Source organism: Athene noctua, chromosome 3, assembly GCF_965140245.1.
Source record: "Athene noctua chromosome 3, bAthNoc1.hap1.1, whole genome shotgun sequence".
Taxonomy (NCBI): Eukaryota; Metazoa; Chordata; class Aves; order Strigiformes; family Strigidae; genus Athene; species Athene noctua.
The window spans coordinates 64,762,863-64,782,757 of NC_134039.1; the positions used below are offsets into that span (position 1 = coordinate 64,762,863).

At 38.1% G+C, this 19,895-nt stretch overlaps 1 protein-coding gene across 6 annotated transcripts in view; it reads right to left on the minus strand.

The window, feature by feature from the left end:
- Positions 1 to 5,568: 5,568 nt before the first annotated feature.
- GRM8 (glutamate metabotropic receptor 8) overlaps positions 5,569 to 19,895 on the minus strand; it is a 369,942-nt gene continuing 355,615 nt past the window's right edge. For 3 of the 6 annotated variants that reach the window (XM_074903206.1, XM_074903207.1, XM_074903204.1), the window contains exons 10-11: positions 15,861 to 16,107; positions 5,569 to 6,715 (exon numbers count right to left, since the gene is read on the minus strand). In XM_074903206.1, coding sequence (XP_074759307.1) covers positions 6,666 to 6,715; positions 15,861 to 16,107 — 297 coding nt within the window. In that variant the 3' untranslated portion in view covers positions 5,569 to 6,665. Of the gene's footprint in view, positions 6,716 to 15,805; positions 16,108 to 19,895 lie in introns of those variants that run through there. The other 3 variants (XM_074903210.1, XM_074903208.1, XM_074903209.1) reach the window with 2 other exon arrangements.

Sequence of the window (19,895 nt, forward strand, 5' to 3'; positions counted from 1 at the left end):
TAGTGTTTCAAAGTGATGGAAGAATTTAGAGTTATCAACATTCATGAAATGTACAAACAATTCTACAGTGACCTTTTATAGACAAACTTTGGAAATTTTCATAAGACTTTCACTGAAACAAGTTTAACACACTCCTAATTTGTAGTACATTTCCTGATAAAAATTTTGATAGACTAGTTATTAGGTTTCCGATTTCCTTGAAGTTATCATAACCAAAGTGTTTCCAGATGAATATGCCTTTCACATCAGATAGCTTGCTTTTATTGCACAGATGCAACAGATTATTGCCATGAAATGTATTTTGCAGTTCTCATGATATTACTGGTAAATTTAGGCCAGGCAAGAAGCTAAAAGGAGACAATACAACTTACATATATTCAGAAGTATAGGATGCAGTGCACAGATAAGATCTATTCCTTCTTGTATTTGCTGTATCCCATTAATCACAACCATTTACTTTCAAAAAAAATCTAATAAGGATTAGTGACACATATACTTTGCTCTCCTATTAGCTACTGAAATTTCAGAAGAAAGAAATGACTTCTTGTTAAGCAAAAGATGATTTTACAATTAGATTGCAGGAGGTAATCATCCACAGCAAATGAAACATACATATAAGATATGAAATGGTATTTTCTGAATGCAAACACTTGCAGTACCACAAGTGTTGAAGGTGCCATTAGATTAGATACCACTGAAACTGGGAAAAGTAATGCTTACCTCTTCTGTCACTGAATTTTACTCTTTAAAATTTAATCAGAACATGCAGATCCATATGTAATTTCTTAATTATACCGAGTGGCACATAAGCGCTTTAAAAGCATAGTGATAAGCTATCATTTCATTTAATGGCTAATGTGATGATGAAATATGCTGGATCATTCATGTACATTTTCAAACCAAAGCATTATAAAAGAATGCTTCAAGAGAAAAATTTTCTTATCCATCCAGGATGCTATGTCTTCTGCTTTCACATTCTGTCCTTAAGTAGATGCATAAATGAGTAAATTCTATTCCAATACAACACATTTACAAACTGGATCTGTTAAGAATGTTTTCCTTTATTCTTTCCTTGGTTAGTAATAAAAATTATTTATTAATTGAAAGAGATCTAATGCTATTAGTTAAAAACTCTGTTGTGGAAATTGCTATTTAGGCTGTTCTTGAAAATGGGATTTTTGACAAAGTGGCTCATTACTCTTCCTATAGAACAGTCAAAGTATTGTCTATAAATCCTGTTTGATTTCTGGTTCATTGACCTGATACACGGAGTCATTCAGATCTCATTGTATCTATCCCACAGTCACAAAACAACATTAAGGACATGTTCCAGATCTCAGTTACACAAAGTTGTGTGTCCTGATGGAGTTGCTTGCTCATACATAAATGACCAGTAATAATAATTTTAAAACAGTAGTCTGCTTCTCCACAATCAGAACCAAGCCTTAAGTTTGTACAATAAAGACTTTATAATTTTAGATGAAAAAAATATGACTGTCCCTACACAAAAGTTTAGTTATGAAACTTGAAGATCTCAGCTACTGAATTACTATGAAATCTGAGTGGACTGAAAATATTTGAAACAAACTCCTTGTTTAACATAACTTGGATAATCACATTTTCAGACAGTCTCAGTAATGTGCATAAACCACACCCTGAAGGCTTTCATTAGAATAATACTTCAGCCACTGTGCTTTTAGCATACATCTTTTGGCCTTGCCACTGGGACATCATAACAAAGTAGTTTCTTCTGGATAAAATTTAGATTGGAATGTATTTTGACATTGTGTATTGTCCATCTGATTTATAAGTCATTAGATGGTTTCAGGTTACAGTCTGGACTAGAAATAAGTAGAATCATCCAGTCCCTCTGGACTAAGTAAGTCTACTAAAACACTCCTGGGAACTTAAATTGGCTTTGGATCAACTCTTTAGCATACAGTAATCTTTGGGGTCTGCAGAAGTGTACGGTTAATAGGAGGGAGTAAACCTTGCCAAAGTATACTAAGACTAGCATACCCTAGATTTATAAGTTGGGACAGTTTTTCTATTAGAAGACAGTGCCATTGACAGGGGATTTCACCCTGTCACCTGTCTGCAAGCTAGAAGCACAAACCTAGGCTTTGATCTGTATGCATTTTAATTTTTCTATAATGAGCTGCTCTGATTTGTGAAGTGAGGCAACAAAAGTCTGCACAACTAAGGTTGCAGATCAGTTCAAGACCTTCACCCATTCCTTGTCACTCCTTTCTTGTTCATAAGTGGAAAGTTCTGAGATCTAGATTCTTTTAGCTACTGAGGTGTTTAGCTTCAATCAGTCCTAAAAAGAGTTATCTATCATAGTCTATACTCCTCTAATGATTTTACTATTTGGTTCTTCTCAAGAATCATTGTTTTAGATCAGGTTAAAAAGATTCGCTGTAGCTCTGAGTGGCTGTGCATCAGGGAAAACTAGGTGTAGTAAGAGTGCCCTGTGTCTCAAAGTCAGGCTAAAAGATCTAGCTTAGCAGTCCATAACACCATTTAATTCATAAAACCTAATTCACACAGATTTTTTTTATAAACTCATGATTAGCATTTTAAGGGTTATAATTATCATTTAAAATATAGTTGAAATTTAATAAATAAGTAATGTAGATTTGAGTGACAGACATTTATTCAAAGCTAATAGTTTTAAAAAAGCTGTAGTTTAATTTAATAATAAACCATCTGATGCCTGATGTCAAATCTGCTAAATTAAAGGTAAGACCTTCATTAACTAGAATGGTTTTTACATTATGGCCATAGGCCCTCAAAATATACTTTGAAGGGAAGACAGTGAAAAGGTATGTGAAAATGGATACCGAACTTTTATATTTTTGCATGGATATTTCCTATAGTTTTTCATTTTTTTTTTTCTAATTGCATTGTACGTAATTAGAACAGAACATACTGTAGTATGATCATGGGCCATATCTCAGTTTTTAAATTGTTACCACCTTCTGATTACATCTGGCTCAGGACTTCATTGTGTTTGTAAGCTTTTCATTTTAACTTATGTCAATAATTCTATTTTTGCATTTACATTCTTTTGCATATTAAGACAATACATGCCAAGTTTCAACCTGCAGAATCTTTGTGTGTGTTAGGTAATACAATTTATAATGGAAATGTTCATAATGATCTAACTGTAGCTTCATAAATGTCAATGCTATAAGATAAAGAACATAATATGGTAGAAACAGAGGTTGTTAAAAAAAACCAAAACCACAAACAATAAAACCCCCACAACTAAAAAAACCAAACCAAACAAACAAAAAAAAAAAAAACAAAAAAAACCAACAAAAAAACACAAACAAAAACCAGTGAGTTTTCTGTATAGAAAGATTAAGTGATAGCTATTTCATAAAGAAAGGAGAAAAATACAGCAGCTGTATGCAAAGGCACAGACTGCAGGGATTTCTCTTCTTATTGCTGGCTGGTTTCCCCCAATCTCGTAAAAATGGACCTTGAAGTATAAAAAGTAAAGAACGGTGGAAATGTTTTTTCTAGAGTTCATCCTTTTGCATATCCATGTTGCAAAACTATAGCAATTTTTCCTTTCTTTGTATTATACTATGATGTGATTCTTTGTTTATAGTAGTTTATTTTTGAGGAGGTTGCTTTTTATTATAACAGGTACACTGGAGACAAAGCCCCAGTAAGATGAAAAAAAGATCACTCAACCTAATTAGAATCAATCATTGAAAAATATTTAATTCCTTCATCTGAACTGTTTGTGTGCAGTGATGATGCTGAAAAGGGTACATCAGTCATGGTTAAAGGCTGTAGATTGCAGTCTCTAACAAATAATCCTCCAAGTAGGGCTCAGGTGGGGTCACAAAATTTAGGTCACCTAACCTAGAAGTTGGGACTTGTAGAGCTGATGCACAATCTATTGCACAAATGGAACTTAAAGTGACCTGAAGACATGTCTTGGAAACAGAACTCTCAAATCACGTTGCTAGAAAAAAAATCTTTGGAACTGCCACTGTCTGTACAGGAAAGTCTCCTAAACTGAAAAGAACAAAGTTGATACTTCATTCAGAAATAAAATGCATTATTCTTCCATAGCTCTAGAGGTATACAAGAGAAGAATGTGCTTTTGATCACAGTTACAGGAGACAGTTATGCACCATTCTATGCAAATGCATAAACTGTACATAACTGCTCTATAGAAGTGAAACTTGTGGACCAGTGCTGGTGTTTTGTCTTTTGAAAGTACCCTGTTCGTTTTGGAACTCATACTGTGTGCTCATTCATCTGATGAGCTACATTAATACCAGTGAGACTCATCCACGTTTCAGACAGAATGACACAGAAAATGTATAGAATAATTTGCATTACATTTTTACCCTACTGTTCAATGAAATAAAGTGTATATTGGTCTCATTAAATCTGTTCAGAATAACATTTTCTCTGGACTACTGTGAAACTGGAAGATATTCATATATCAAATGCTGATTTTTATATAAAATATGTTTATGTGTATATGAAATGTGTTTAAGAGGCAATTGCTACGTACTGCTTTTTTAAATGCATATTGCTATGCTTATGTTATTATGTATAGATATTACAAAGAAATATTTGAAACTTTTTTTTTGTGGATTGAAAACTAAACTTTTCACAGCTATCTTGAAAAGAAACAGTGCCCAAACTTTGTTTTTTCACATAAAACAGATCCCCACTTTCTTTTAGGAAATCCATCCTAGACATGAAAGTCTGTTTTGTTAAAACACTGATCTAATCAATATATTTTCACTAAAAAGCTTCAATTTAATAATAGCTAACAAAATGGAACTAAAACTGATTTTATGAAAGTTTTTTGCATGTCTCATTACATTAGCTGCACTACTTGTATGCTTAAAATTAAGCATATATTAGTTTATAGGTTTGGGATTGATGTGCTTGTGGCATAGTTGAAAAAGGAATTTTCACACAGTATATCACACATACCAAACACACAATACCACACTATACCAAAGCAATCATTGGTTAATAATTCAGGTGTTTCAATTCTGGGAAAAACTATGTTTTTGTCAAATATTTTGAAAATGGAAATTCACTGTCATGCAGTTTGCTGACTGTGCTGGAGTTTAAATGTTGACAGAGGAAGATTCAGTTTCAAATACTTAAACTTTATTTCATGTAATTTAGGACCTACCACAGCTTCTTTCAGATATGTTCTAAAAATACAGCTCCTTTGAGAAAAAAAGCACAAGGAGCCATCCAGGCTAATTCCGGAGAAATAACGTTTAATAACCAACTGATTATGTAGACCCACTGACTTGACGAATGGTAAGTAGCCTTTGGAGTGAAAAAGTGTTAAACATCACAGGTATAGTAACAAAGTGGAAAGTCCCTAGCTGTCTTTTTTAGTCTTCTTTGGAGGGATTTATTAACATGACAGATAGCATATGACTTCCTCCTTCTCTTTGCATAATTATTTCTAGCACACGCACAATCATTTGACATGGGAGTTAGAAGATGTGAAGATTGAGATGGACATCTATTTCTCTATTTTTAAGTGTTAATAAGGCAACAGTACATATATCCACTAGGTTACTGCTTTCCAAATTCTCCATTGATTTATCTCCTGTTATTTCAAAGTCACCTTTATTGAGATAAGCATCTGCTACATTCCCCTGTCAGAGACAGGATACTAGGCTGAATAGACTTTCAGTTTAATCCAGTCTAGCTGTCATAAAGTCTTACAAACTGTAAGTTCCAGAAATGAAAAGGATCAAAATTATTAGTGGAGATTCAAAAATATAATACAATCATACAAAATAATTACTGTCAGGACTCCACTTTACAAACATATAAAATGCACTTACTTTGAGGGTGAGAGGGGGAAAAATCCTTCCATTAAAAAATATAGTCACAAAGCTTTGAACAAATAAATTCACACACTGCAGAGTACAGACACATACATGCATGCAGGCATGCACGTACATACACGCACACGTGCGCACACACACACACACACATGCTTAGAGTTTACACTGCATTCTTCTGATGCCATGATTATTATTTTATTTGTACACCCACCTTTACTGCACATTCTAAACAAACAATAGACAACAGTGTAAGGAATATTTTTTCCTTAAAACTGCAACAAAACAAGTCTCAACATTTGCAAAACATTCCTTTATTATTAGAAATAAATTATTTTGTATAAAAATTAGCATGCGTTGACCATTGCATTTATTTTAGCATAACCCAGGACTTAATTCAGTCAGCCGCCACAAGAAACAAACTCATCTTCTTTTACGAGTTGAACAATGTAGGACAGGAAAGGAAATTGTCACAGTCACAAAAAAGTACTTACAAATATAACATCAGACATGATTTATTTCAACAGCATTTTTTTTCACAAGCTAACATTTGTTTTCCTTTAGTGATTTACTTCCTTTTTGTGAGAGAACATCCAGAACTTGACACTCTGTCTCTATGTTATAAAACTGGACTTTTCCTTTCCCCTGTCTCTTTCGCCTTTTGCCTCTTGTTTAATCCTTGTCCTTTAGGAGACTGACAACTGATTTGAATGTAGTCTACTGATATTTCCAAAACTGAGTTCTGGCGGTGGTAAAGTCTATGTTTGCAAGATCCCATCCTGCAGGTCTTCCAGTGAATTTCATCCCTGTTCAGTTTGCCTGATTGCTGTAAGTGACGTAAGTTGTCTTAGTAGAGGAGGCTGTAAATCAAAAAAACAGAAACAAACAACAATAAAAAAATAAAGTTCAGTATTTTCAGAATCAGGAGAGAAGAAAAAATACACACATATTTACCATTTGAACTCAGACAATGTCCAACTGCATTTCCAAATAACATAGCCCATGTTCATGAAATAAAGTAACAAAGTTTAAGCATGTATATAAGCAGTGTGTAACTTGTATCTCAAGTTTTGTGTTCTTGATGATGATAACTGGTTTTGTTTGTGACTTGGGGAAGCAGAGGGCAATAGAGAGGAACAATGTCGAGTGGTTTTAGTATAACCATAACAGAATTTCAACATACTATTTGTCTGGAATTATTTTGGCTGATTTCTGTATGGAAGTTTTTTTAATGTAGAACTTGGATTTTTCTCTCTCTTCTACTGGTTGAAGAAAACTTTGCAGCTAGTGGTGGATGGTCCATCTAGAAGGAAGCTTATGCTCCTTGAAAGGAGCAAAGCCTAACATGGGACACGTCTCTCCAAGTTAGCAAAACTGTGTAGCTAGTGCCTACAGCACATATTCTCTGGAGAGCCTTTAGACACAAAGCATCTGCATATAAGTGAGCCAGAAGAAACACTTCACACACAGAATTATCGATGTTGGAAAGGACCTTGGAGATAATCTACTCCAACCGTTCACCTAGCACTGACAGTTCCAACTACAGCATATCCTTAAGCTCTAAATTGACCCTACTCTTAAACACTTCCAGGGATGGAGACTCTAACACCTCCCTGGGCAGCCCATTCCAACCCCTAACAACCCATTCTGTAAAGAAATGCTTCCTAATATCCAGTCTAAACCTTCCCTGGCGCAACTTGAGGCCATTCCCTCTTCTCCTGTCGCTTACTACTTGGCTAAAGAGACTCATCCCCAGCTCTCTGCAACCTCCTTTCAGGGAGCTGTAGAGGGCAATGAGGTCTCCCCTCAGCCTCCTCTTCTCCAGACTAAACACCCCCAGTTCCCTCAGCCGCTCCTCGTACGACCTGTGCTCCAGACCCTGCACCAGCTCCGTTGCCCTTCTCTGGACACGCTCGAGTCATTCAATGTCCTTTTTGTAGTGAGGGGCCCAAAACTGAACACAGGAATCGAGGGGCGGCCTCACCAGTGCCGAGTACAGGGGTCAGATCCCTTCCCTGTCCCTGCTGGCCACGCTATTGCTGACACAAGCCAGGATGCCATTGGCCTTCTTGGCCACCTGGGCACACTGCTGGCTCCTGTGCAGCCGGCTGTCAATCAACACCCCCAGGTCCCTCTCTGACTGGCAGCTCTCCAGCCACTCCTCCCCAAGCCTGTAGCGCTGCTGGGGGTTGTTGTGGCCCAAGGGCAGCCCCCGGCATTTGGCCTTATGGAAACTCCCCCAGTTGGCCTCAGCCCATGGCTCCAGCCTGTCCAGGTCTCTCTGCAGAGCCTCCCTACCCTCGAGCAGATCAACACTCCCACCCAACTGGGTGTCAGCTGCAAACTGACTGAGGATGCACTCAATCCCCTCACATGTGAGGGCCTAGGCTGTATTTTAGAGCTGCCATGCTATTACGGTCTTCTTATGTTGATGGTCAGCTAATCATGTCTTCCTTTGAGCAAAGCTCATATGCTTTGTTCAGAATGGGGCAATATATTGAGATGTTAAACACCTTTACTAATGTAGAAGTGAACAACTGTGAATCTTACATGGAATTTTGTGTCAGCTTCTAGACCTTACATCTTATCGCTTTGCTGTAAAAAATATGGCCCAAGTCTCCACTGTTGTGTTAATGCAGTGGTGAGAAGAGGGAAGCGGTGACATCAGATCTCACAGATCCCTAATTTTAAACCAGTTGGGTACATGGCAAATCAGATTGATAGAGGACTGAGTGTCTTTTTTTGTCTATAATAAGATCTATGTCACACTGCATAAGGAGGAATTTGGTTTCCCAAATATGTTTTATATTCCGTCTGCTACAGACATGTTCTGCTTATGATACCGAAGACTGCAGTTGGCAGGACGAAAATAATTTGATGGTTGTCTAGTCTATAAATACAAAGATCTCAATTCTATTCCCATACCTTCCTTTCTTCAATATCTTTTTTCTATATAGAATCTGGTGGGAACAGCTGAGATAGATAGGAAAAGGATTCTTCATGCTAGCTCCTAAATCCAGCCCAACAATCCGATTATTTGGGAAGAACAGACTAGAAAACAAGAAGTGACAGTTTCTCTCTTCTGCACCAAAGATTAAACCAAATCAAACATCACTAAAATTGCTGCAAAATAATACTAGGTAGCATAATAACTTTGTTGCTTGCTTTTTTTTCATGTTTTCTTTGGGTTTCTGAGCAATTTGATTCTACTATTGCATTTGCCATTTTGTAAGACACAACAGAACCAGAACATTATAATTCATGTATCACTATAATTTTTGTTTCTTAAGAATGTATATATAAGAATGAATAATCAAAAGGGAACTGCAAAATGTAGTATTTCTTACTTACTATTGGAGGTAACTCCAGTACTTTGTGTCTTGAGGAGCTAATTCAGGGAAGGATTGCTTCTGGCACATTAAGCAAGTCTTTCACATAATTGATCACAGTATTCAAGCACCAACATGAAATAGCTTTATTTGCATGTGTTGGGACACTTGAAGCAAATATAGCCTCATTTACATATTTCAGATTTTTCAGATGGGATGTATTGCTCCCGTCTGAACTCTCCCATGCTCCCACAGCTGGATTTCTGAGAGGATTCTATTTTCCCTTTGGCCCGTTAAGTTCCTTCTGAAAATAATGCAGGACTGCTGAAATGGCACCAAGTTCCTTAAAGCATAAAAGGATCTTTTTCCCAGTTAAGACTTAACAAATAAATGCACATCTGCAAACTCTGCACACTTGAGAACAAACGGATGGAGGGAGCAGAGTTTATATTTTTCCCTCACCATGAAAATAGGCTGATACGTGATCAGGTTAAGCTAGCTTACTACATTACCCGGTATCAACTCAGTTCTATGATAACTTTTCATGTGTACATTTTCAGCCCACAGCAATGTAACATAATCAGATTTATCACAACTCAGTAAACTGAATTATCTGAGAACATTTGCAAGAAGCTCAAAATACAAAAATAAGTAGTTACAACACCTCACCTGATTTAGAATAACTCATTAATTTGTTGTGACTTTGTTGTATATCTGAGACTTAAACAGTTTTGACAGAATTCATCTAGGACTGATCAAGAAACAAAAATTATCCTATTGAGTTCTGAGGGTTGTTACTTTAAAAAATGATAGCTCAGGAAGCTAGTGTAGATAGTAGATCAAAATGTTTTAAATATATTCTCATCTCCAAACAATGGGTTTTTTACTTGATAAATATTGCAAGTGTCTTTATAGTTCACTGTAATAAGCCTATAGTTCCTGTTTGGGGATCTGAAAGCTTCAGCAGCTGGTGTCCTGCTCTTACTGTTAGCATTTCACAGTAATAACATGAACCACATTTGGCAAGCATAGATGGCCAGAAAAAGCAACAGACTTGGCTCAAAATATTTCTGGGAATGAACACTCTTTTCTAGCTCCACTTACTATATTACTGCTGGAATGAGACAAAAGAAAAAAAAAAAAAAAAGGAAAAAGAGGTTCTAAAGCAATTTAGAATTATTACTGTGATCTGACCTATATGCATTTAAAGTACTTGTCATTGTTATGCCTTCTGTAATTGCTTCTGGATTTTTTTTTCATCCTGTTTTGCAGACGCAATTTGTTTTCCACTGAATGTGAATGTATATCCACATAAAACCATGACTATATATATGTGGAAGAAAACATGGGGTAAAGTCTGTTACATGGAACAGGACAAACCAGAGCAGAGCTGTCTCTGGATGGGAAACAAAAGGAATTACCTGACAGTTTCATCTTCTTACCTAGTTATGAGCACTGATATCACTACCAGTATTTTTAATTGGGAAATGGTGGAAAACCCCTAGTACCCACTTCTGGTATACTAGGAATAGCCTGATTTTGTGATCAGCTTCATATACTATCACTGAAAAGAAAGATCTACCTCACATGGAGTCAGTGCAAGAAGAAAATTTTCAGTGTTGGGAGTTTGTGACTATTGACCTAGTGAAAAGGACTTCATAGAATCATAGAGTGGTTTGGGTTGGAAGGGACCTTAAAGATCACCCAGTTCCAACCCCCCTGCCATGGGCACGGACACCTTCCACTAGACCAAGCTGCTCAAAGCTCCATCCAATCTGGCCTTGAACACTGCCAGGGAGGGGGCAGACACAGCTGCTCTGGGCAACCTGTTCCAGTGTCTCACCACCCTCACAGTAAAGAATTTCTTCCTTATATCTAATCTGAATCCACCCTCTGTCAATTTAAAACTGTTACCCCTCATCCTATTACTACACTCCCTGATAGAGTCCCTCCTCACCATTCCTGTATGTCCCCTTTAAGTACTGGAAGGCCACTTTAAGGTCTCCCTGGAGACTTATCTTCTGTAGGCTGAAAAATACCAACTCTCAGCCTGTCCTCATAAGGGAGGTGCTCCAGACCCCTGATTATTTGTGTGGCCCTCCTCTGGATCCACTTCAGCAGGTCCATGTCGTTCTTATGCTGGGGGCTCCAGAGCTGAACACAGTACTTCAGGTAGGGTCTCATGAGAGAGGAGTAGAGGGGGAGAATCACCTCCCTCAACCTGCTGGCCACACTTCTCCTGATGTAGCCTGAGATATGGTTGGCTTTCTGGGCTGAAAGTACATATTGCTGGCTCATGGTCAGTTTTCCATTCACCACTACTCCCAAGTCCTCTCCACAGGACTGCTCTCAATCAACCACTAATTGCCCAGCCTGTATTTGTGCTTGGGATTGCCTCAACACGTGCAGGACTTGCATTTGGACTTGTTGAACTTCATGAGGTTTGCACAGGCCCACCTCTCAAGCGTGCCAAGGTCCCTCTGGATGGCACATCCCTTCCCTCCAGTGTGTCAACTGCACCACACAAGTTGGTGTCATCCTCAAACTTGCTGAGGGTGCATCCCACTGTCCATGTTGCTGACGAAGATGTTGAACAGCACCTGCCCATATTGACCCCTGAGGAATACCACTCATCAGCCCCCCCTCCACTTGGACATGGAGCTGTTGACTGCAACTCTTTGAGTGCAGCCATTCAGACAATTCCTTATCCACCAAGTGGTGCAACTGGAGGGTCATCCGTCTAATCCATGTGTCTTCAATTTAGAGACAAGGATATCATGTGGGACAGTGTCAAATGCTTTGCACAAGTCCAGGTAGGTGACGTCACTTGCCCTTCCCTTACTGACCAATGCTGTAACCCCATCATAGAAGGCCACCAAATTTGTCAGGCATGATTTGCCCTTAGTGAAGCCATGTTGGCTGTCACCAATCATCTCCTTATTTTCCATGTGCTCTAGCATAGTTTCCAAGAGGATACACTCCATGATCTTGCTGGGCACAGAGGTGAGACTGACTGGCCTGTAGTTCCCTAGGTTTTCCTTTTTTCCCTCCCTAAAAATGGGTGTTACATTTCCCCTTTTCCAGACAATGGGAACTTCACCACAACTTCTGAAATATGATGGAGAGAGTCTTAGCCACTTCATTCATCAGTTCCCTCAGGACCCACAGATGCATCTCTTCAGGTTCCATGGACTTGTGCACCTTCAGATTCCTTAGATGGTCTCAAACCTGATCTTCTCCTACGGTGGGCAGTTTTTCCTTCTCCCACTTCCCACCTTTGCCTTCTGCAACTTGGGTGGTGTGTGCAAATGAAGACTAAGGCCAAAAATTCATAGAGTACGTCAGCCTTCTCCATATCCTGGGTAGTCAGGTCTCCTGCTTGCTTCCAGAGAGAGCCCACATTTTCCCTAGTCTTTCTTTTATCATCACCTACTTACAGAAGCTTTTCTTGTTTCTCTTGATGTCCCAGGGCAGTTTTAATTCTATCAGGGCTTTGGCATTCCTAACCTGATCCCTGGCTGCTCAGGCAGTTTCTTTGTTTTCCTCCCAGGCTACCCGTCCCTGCTTCCACCCTCTGTAGGCTTTCTTTTCATATTTGAGACTATCCCAGAGCTCCTTGTTCATCCATGCAGGCCTCCTGGCTTTTTTACCTGACTTCCTCTTTGTCAAGACCTATGACTCCTGAGCTTGGAGGAGGTGATCCTTGAATATTAACCAGCTTTTTTTGGCCCCTCCTCCCTCCAGAGCTTTACCCCATGCTACTCTGCCAAGCAGATCCCTGAAGAGGCCAAAGTCTGCTCTCCCAAAGTCCAGGATAGTGAGCTTGCTGTGCACCCTCCTCACTGTCCTAAGGATCTTGAACTCCACCATTTCACGGTCACTGCAACCAAGGCTGCCTTTGAGCTTCACATTGCCCCTCAGCCCCTCCTTGTTGGTGAGAACAAGGTCCAGCATAGCACCTCTCCTCGTTGGCTCCTCTATCACTTCGAGAAGGAAGTTGTCATCAATGCATTCCAGGAACCTTCTGGATTGCTTATGCCCTGCTGTGTTGTCCCTCCAACAGATAGTGGGGTGGTGGAAGTCCCCCATGAGGACCAGGGCTTGCGAATGTGAGGCTGCTCCTATCTGTCTATAGAGGACCTTGTCCACTTGGTCTTCCTGATCAGGTGGTCTGTATCAGACCCTCAGTATAACATCACCTGCCCCTGCCTTCCCTTTATTCCTGACCCATAAGCTGTCAGTCAGGTCCCCATCCATCCCCAGACAGAGCTTCACGAGCTCCAGCTGGTCATTGACATAGAAAGTCATCCCCACCTTCGCATCTCCCCTGCATGTCCTTCCTAAAGAGGTTGTATTCTCCTGTTCCAACACTCCAGTCATAGGAGTCATCCCAACACATCTCTGTGATGCCAATAAGATCATAGCCCTGCAGGCAGGTGCACGTCTAACTGCTCTTGTTTAATCTCCATGCTATGTGCGTTTGCACAGAGGTATTTTAAGTTGGGCCCCCAATGAAGCTGACTTACTGGCTCTAACTCCTTTGTGCTGCTCTTCAGGTGCTCTCCTGCTGACTTGTGATCTCTCTCCAGTCTCTGGGCATCTATTGTTGGCACTATGTGGCATTGTGCACTGATAGTTCACAGGAATGTCCAAAAGTTTTGAAAATAACTGCTTTGGCAGACAAGATGGAAGCTGATTAAATCCAAATGGTACAGAAAAATTTTGGGAAGACAGAAAGCCATCTTGGGGTCAGGAGCTCAATTATATAGGGACAACTCTCTGGAGTGCAAATGACTTGACTGAATTTTTGCCTATGAAGCATTATGATGCCTGGATCAAAGCCTAGTCAGGATATACTCCCTAGTGAGATCAGAATTATATAGATGTGCTACTGTTAAAATCATGTTTAGAGAAGAGTAAATAAGCATTACTCTGCATATATCACACTACTGAGAAGAAAACTTGCTTCCAATAGCAGCTGTTTCCATGAATTATGTATAATCACAGTTTAAGCAATACCAGATACAGCATTTCTTAATTAGGTACACTAGATAAACATTGGGATCAACATCACTCCTGTGCTTGAAGGAGGTGATCCTTGACTATTAACCAGCCTTCTTGTGCCTCTCTTCCTTCCAGGGCTTTATTTCATGGGATTCTATCAAGAAAATCTCCGAAGACTCAAGCTTTTCTTATTAACATTCTTTCTCACCTTACTGTGGAATTTCCTTCTTTGACCTTCCCTCAGAAGTTTATAATTTTGCAAACTCAGAAAAATCCATCTTTTTTCCACTTGAATTTTCTTTTGGTGACTTCTGAAAGTTTGAGTTCTTCGTATTTCCATGCTATTTGATCCACAAGGAATTTCATTGCCTTTCTCCTTTTGTCCTTTGTAATATGTTATAATCTGTATAAATGCATAGCTCAGTCTAGCAGATTTACACATTTTGAAGGGTCATGAGTTTTTCAAGTGAATTGGTTTGCACTCAGTATCCTCCATGCATCAGCAACTACTGTATGGTAAATTTATGGACTATTTTTATACAGTCTTCAATCTGGCAAACACTGAATTCAGTGGGGGGTTGCATTTTTCTGAAAGAAGTACAATATTTTTCTGCAAAATTGGTACTGACTTGTCGGAATGTGCTCAAGCAAAACAGTACTATTCAATCTCCTGTCAACATCATCAAATAGTAATAAAAAAAATTTAAAATCCCTCATTCGCAGTAAAATGACTGAAAAAATTGGCTTTAATTGTAACAGCTGCTGTCCATCCTGTGTGACCTCTAACTCCTCAATAGAGACCAATTCTCCATTAGTACTATACTCTGGGGGAAAAGTTACTCACTCTACTCATCTTCTTCTTCTTCTTCTTCTTCTTCTTCTTCTTCTTCTTATTATTATTATTATTGTTGCCAAGTCGAGTTTATAAGACTGTATGTCATGCAGTGGAATGGAAACTATAGGCCTCTGTTTTCTTCTATACCAGAGCAATTTAGAGATGTGGCAAGATTCAAGATTTTTTCTGACATAGAAAATAACTTTTCCAACGTGGGAAAGAACTAACCCATGATGTATCAGAACATGTAATGATTAAACTGGATATGAATTATCACGATTTTGTACCAAGATTAATAAGACCACAACAAAACCTGGATAGGAAGTGTTATTCTGGGAAATGTTAGTATTGTGAGTTGTGATAAATGAACAAGTTGACAAATATTAAGGTGGAAAGGTTAAAAGCATTATTTTCACTTCTATACCTAACTGTAAAATACAAATTATGTTAACTGTTCTCATTCTACTTTTTTGCAACAGCCTTGGAGTTTTTAATATACAGTGATGACCATAAATATACCTCATGAACAGTCAGGATATAACACGACTCGCACAGCAATGCACAACACATCAATTTAGCACTAGCTAAACCAGATCATTTTAAAAAGATGTGGCCTTCTTTTCTTTATTAGCCTCCTGTGAAAAAGAATTTGTTTGAAACAACTGTAGGCATTTCTGTATTCAGCAGTACATGAATTTTGACACATCTCTAGATTCATGCAGAACAAGCAACAAAAAGAATGAAGTTTATTATTAAAAGAAAGTGCATTCTTGTGAACGTACATCTATTAGGAAGTGCTGCCACTCTTGACCATGGGAAAGTCTACAGATGACTTACTGTTGGTTTCAAGACTTTCACAGAGCTCAGTTTTGACCTCGCCATTTGGTCTGTCATTTCCTTTCTGGGACAGTTTGCTTTGCATTGTGGCAGCTGTCACCACAGCCTTGAAGCTCCGCTTCCGTTTTTGAACATTCTGCTCTGGATGAAAAATGATAATATAAACCTTGGGCATGTAGAGCATGCCTAGAGACACAGAAGCACTTAAACTCATGGAGACAGTAAGTGTTGTTGTCTGGATGTACATCTGAGGAAGGAAAGAAACAACATAAAAATCATTGTTATATTGATTTAATATAATAAGGAAAATAAAGTAATTAACAAAAATACTAAGTGGAAAGGGAACAAATAACACTACCTTTTCTGTACACACATCAGAAAGACCCTTGACTTTTGCTGCCTATAATTATAGTCAAATATATGGCTGTCTCATGTTGGTTTTTTAACCTTAAGTGTAGGTGGCAAAAACAACATAATATTTATTAAACTTCGTTCTCATAAAATTAATCAAGAAGCTGTAGCAACCACATTTTCAGAAAAGAAACAAATACATCTGTACAGGAAAAGAGGAGTGACAGTAGGGCTGGCGTTGTATCAGCTACTTTAAATACACAGACGCCTCTACAATATGCCACGTGGTGATGTGTGCCGCATGGCTCAACTGGCAGCAGGCATAATCCAAATGTTAAGAAATCTTTTATATACTCTTTGAGTTTCAAGATTGGAAAAAAAAATAGTTTCTCTGTAGAGAAGATTGAATATTCTTGACCTTTTTGTTTTAACATTTCAAACTTCCTGTTGAATTCTAGTCACAATGCTCTGTTGGCACACAATAAACATATTAATATGTCGCAGTCCTAAGAAATCAGAAAATCAGGGACCCATGAAATGAAATCAGAAAGGACCTCAGTCCCTTATAGATACAAAGGAAAAATCTGACATTTCTGAGTGAGTCTGTCTATTGTTTGTTATCATCTACAAAAAGAAAGCAACTCTGATCTTCAAGAAAAGAAAATTACAATGATCACTCCATAAAAACAACAGAGAGAAGTTTCTATTTGGAGAAGTATTCAGATAGAAATTAGAATTTATTAGAAATACTAATTGTAGTTCTGATTTTTTGTTAGAAAATTATATTTTATTCGACATTTTATGAGACAACAATTTTACTTTACAGTTCTGTGGGGTTTCCTAAACTACGTAGGAAATCTCTCAGTAATCATGTTGTTATACTGAAAAAGATAATGACCTAAACCCTGCTCACTGCCTTGGCAGAGGATTCACTGACATTGTTCTCTGGCATGATTTTAAGCACTGGCCAATATTATCACATTAACCTGGAGATAAGGTAGCAAGTTTGTCTGCAATGTCAGCTTCAGATCATCTGATTTTATGAAATATCCTTGGGTAACTTGGCCTTTGGCAGAAAACTAGAGATATAATAAACTAATGTGCAGTCACTATTATAGTTGAACATTTTTAAATGTTTTACAGCTTACGAAGTCTTTCCATTAGACACTTTCTCCTTAGAGATCACAAATAAACTGTGCTCTCACTTAAAATAGGTGAGAAATGTATTTTGGAAGAGTGGACTTTCACTTTGAGCCACCTTGCAAAGTATCCGTACAATTGTACAGAAAACTGCCAAATATTACCATAAAATGCAGGATAGCCCAATCTATTCTTTAAGAAAAGACTGACAATGCTTCAGAATTTGTAAGGAGCTGAACCTGCTTTCAGGGACAGCAACAGACTGAAAAGACAATCAGGACTGCCTTCCTATTGTGCTGAGGAAAGTTATAGCAGCAACACCTTCCTTCATTTCAATAATACATAAAGACAATACATCAGGAAATAACACAATACAGTTTTTTCTCACACCAGTGAAATAATTCCCTTTCTTTCAATCTCCAAAATGACAGTGGTGTGCCTGAAATCAGAGCTTGACCTACATTTTGCATGAACATTTCTAATGAAAACTTCACACAGTTACATTAATAGCAGTTGTTTTCAGACTTCTGTGGAAGGACCTCTGTGCAGATGCATGTTCACATTCAGACAGAACCAATGACATATCCATTTCTCTCTGAAGCAAGCAGGCTGATCTCCAGTTAAACTGCTACAGCAGTGGTTTTTTAGGGTTAAGCAAAGCATTAAGTGGTGTCCAAAAGCAAAAGTATTTTATTTCCTAATGATGTCTATATTTCTTAATGGGATTTGCAAAATTGAAATCAATTCAAGTAATACCTTTAACAAACTGTAGTGCATGTGAAAATTCCATTAAACATTAAAAAAAAAATCATTTTCCAAAGCCTTATCATTTTTTAAAATCCAGCTTATGGCAGTTAAGTGGCTAGCTGAGCCTCACCATGGAATCTGTAACAACGCCTGGCATTTAAATATATTTTTAAGTCCTTATGAAGTACCCAAACTGGTAGGGTACTCATCTAAGTACTAAGGCTCATCTTTCTCTCATAGATCGGTATAAGAGTTAGGCAATAAAAAAGGGTAAAGAATCTCTAGATACTACAGAGTAAAATACATACATTCATGCAATAGTACTAATCATATTAGCAATAAATACATCCATTATGGTGGATCTGAATGACCTTTTTTGTGATAAGTCCCACAGTGTCAAGCTCTAACAAATACTAAAGAGAAAACATGTCTGCCTGAAGATTTACATTCAAGTAAGCTTCATGAGTGAATCAACTCTAAATCTGATCATGCATTCACTGAAATAATATGAGCCCATGGATTTCAATGCACTTAGTGCAGGTATTCTGCATGAGCTATACCCTCACTTCTGATGTATTTTCTGTGGATTTAATTGAAATGACCAGCACAACAGCCTATTTAAAAAAAATCCAAATCACAGATAGTTTCTCTTTGCAGTACATATGCAGTATTTCTGATGAACACTGTGCTTTTGAACTATCCATTATAATTATTGAAACATTAAAACTAGAATGAGTTGGGAATTTTCTGACAGAACAGTTTTCAAATGGTGAATATAGTCTTTAGAGAGCTTCAGCCTCAGGGATCCTGTTTTGCATGGATCACCCTTACTACTTACTCTTTAATGAAGCTAATGAAAAAGAAAGGCTTCAACAAACTTGCTAGACTTTGAAACAAAGGCTTTGAACATAATACTTACATGCACACATTGTGTGTGGTGTATACATCAGCCTGACTCCATATGCTAATGAAATTGCATACTCAGCTGGAGACTAGTTGTCAATGACAGCCTGGGTCTGATTCCTTCTCCTATTAGAAACATAGAATGGTTTGGTTTGGAAGGGACCTTTAAACGTCATATAGTCCAACCCCCCTGCAATGAGCAGGGACATCAACTAGATCAGGTTGTTCAGAGCCCTGTCTAGCCTGATCTTGGATGTTTCCAGGGATGGGGCACCTACAACCTCTCTGGGCAACCTGTTCAGTGTTTCACCACTGTAAAAAACTTCTTCCTTATATCTAGTCTGTATCTACCGTCTTTTAGTTTAAAACCACTATCCGTTGTTCTATTGCAACAGGCCCTACTTCTTTTTAAATGGCCATTTGCAGGCTGAGAGTCTGTTTAAAAAACAGGAACATCCCCTGCATCTAATCTTTCCCATCTTTGGAATACCCCTTCCTGCAGGCTGACGAAGCCCGAAGTCTAGCAAACAGGATGACACAAAGTTGGTTTGACTTTTGTCACTCTTGTTTTATCCCTGATAAGAGGATAATGTTGGTTTATGGCTGTGAATTCTGCGTAATTTTATTATTCTGGGAATGTAACTACTTGTAACTTTTAGAGAATTAGATGCTCTAAAAATCAAGGAGCAACAAAAATAGTTCTGTTTAATAAGACATGAGGTCTGAATAATTTTCTGTGTGTCTCACAGTAGTAGCTCTTTCTGAGTTACAGGAGAATAAAGGTCCGTTTCTCACAATTCATGGCTACACAGAAATTAACTTCAGCACTCCTCACACTAAAAATCCCTTCTGAACTACAAACTTTTTGTCCAATAAAGCCTTTAACAGATGTAG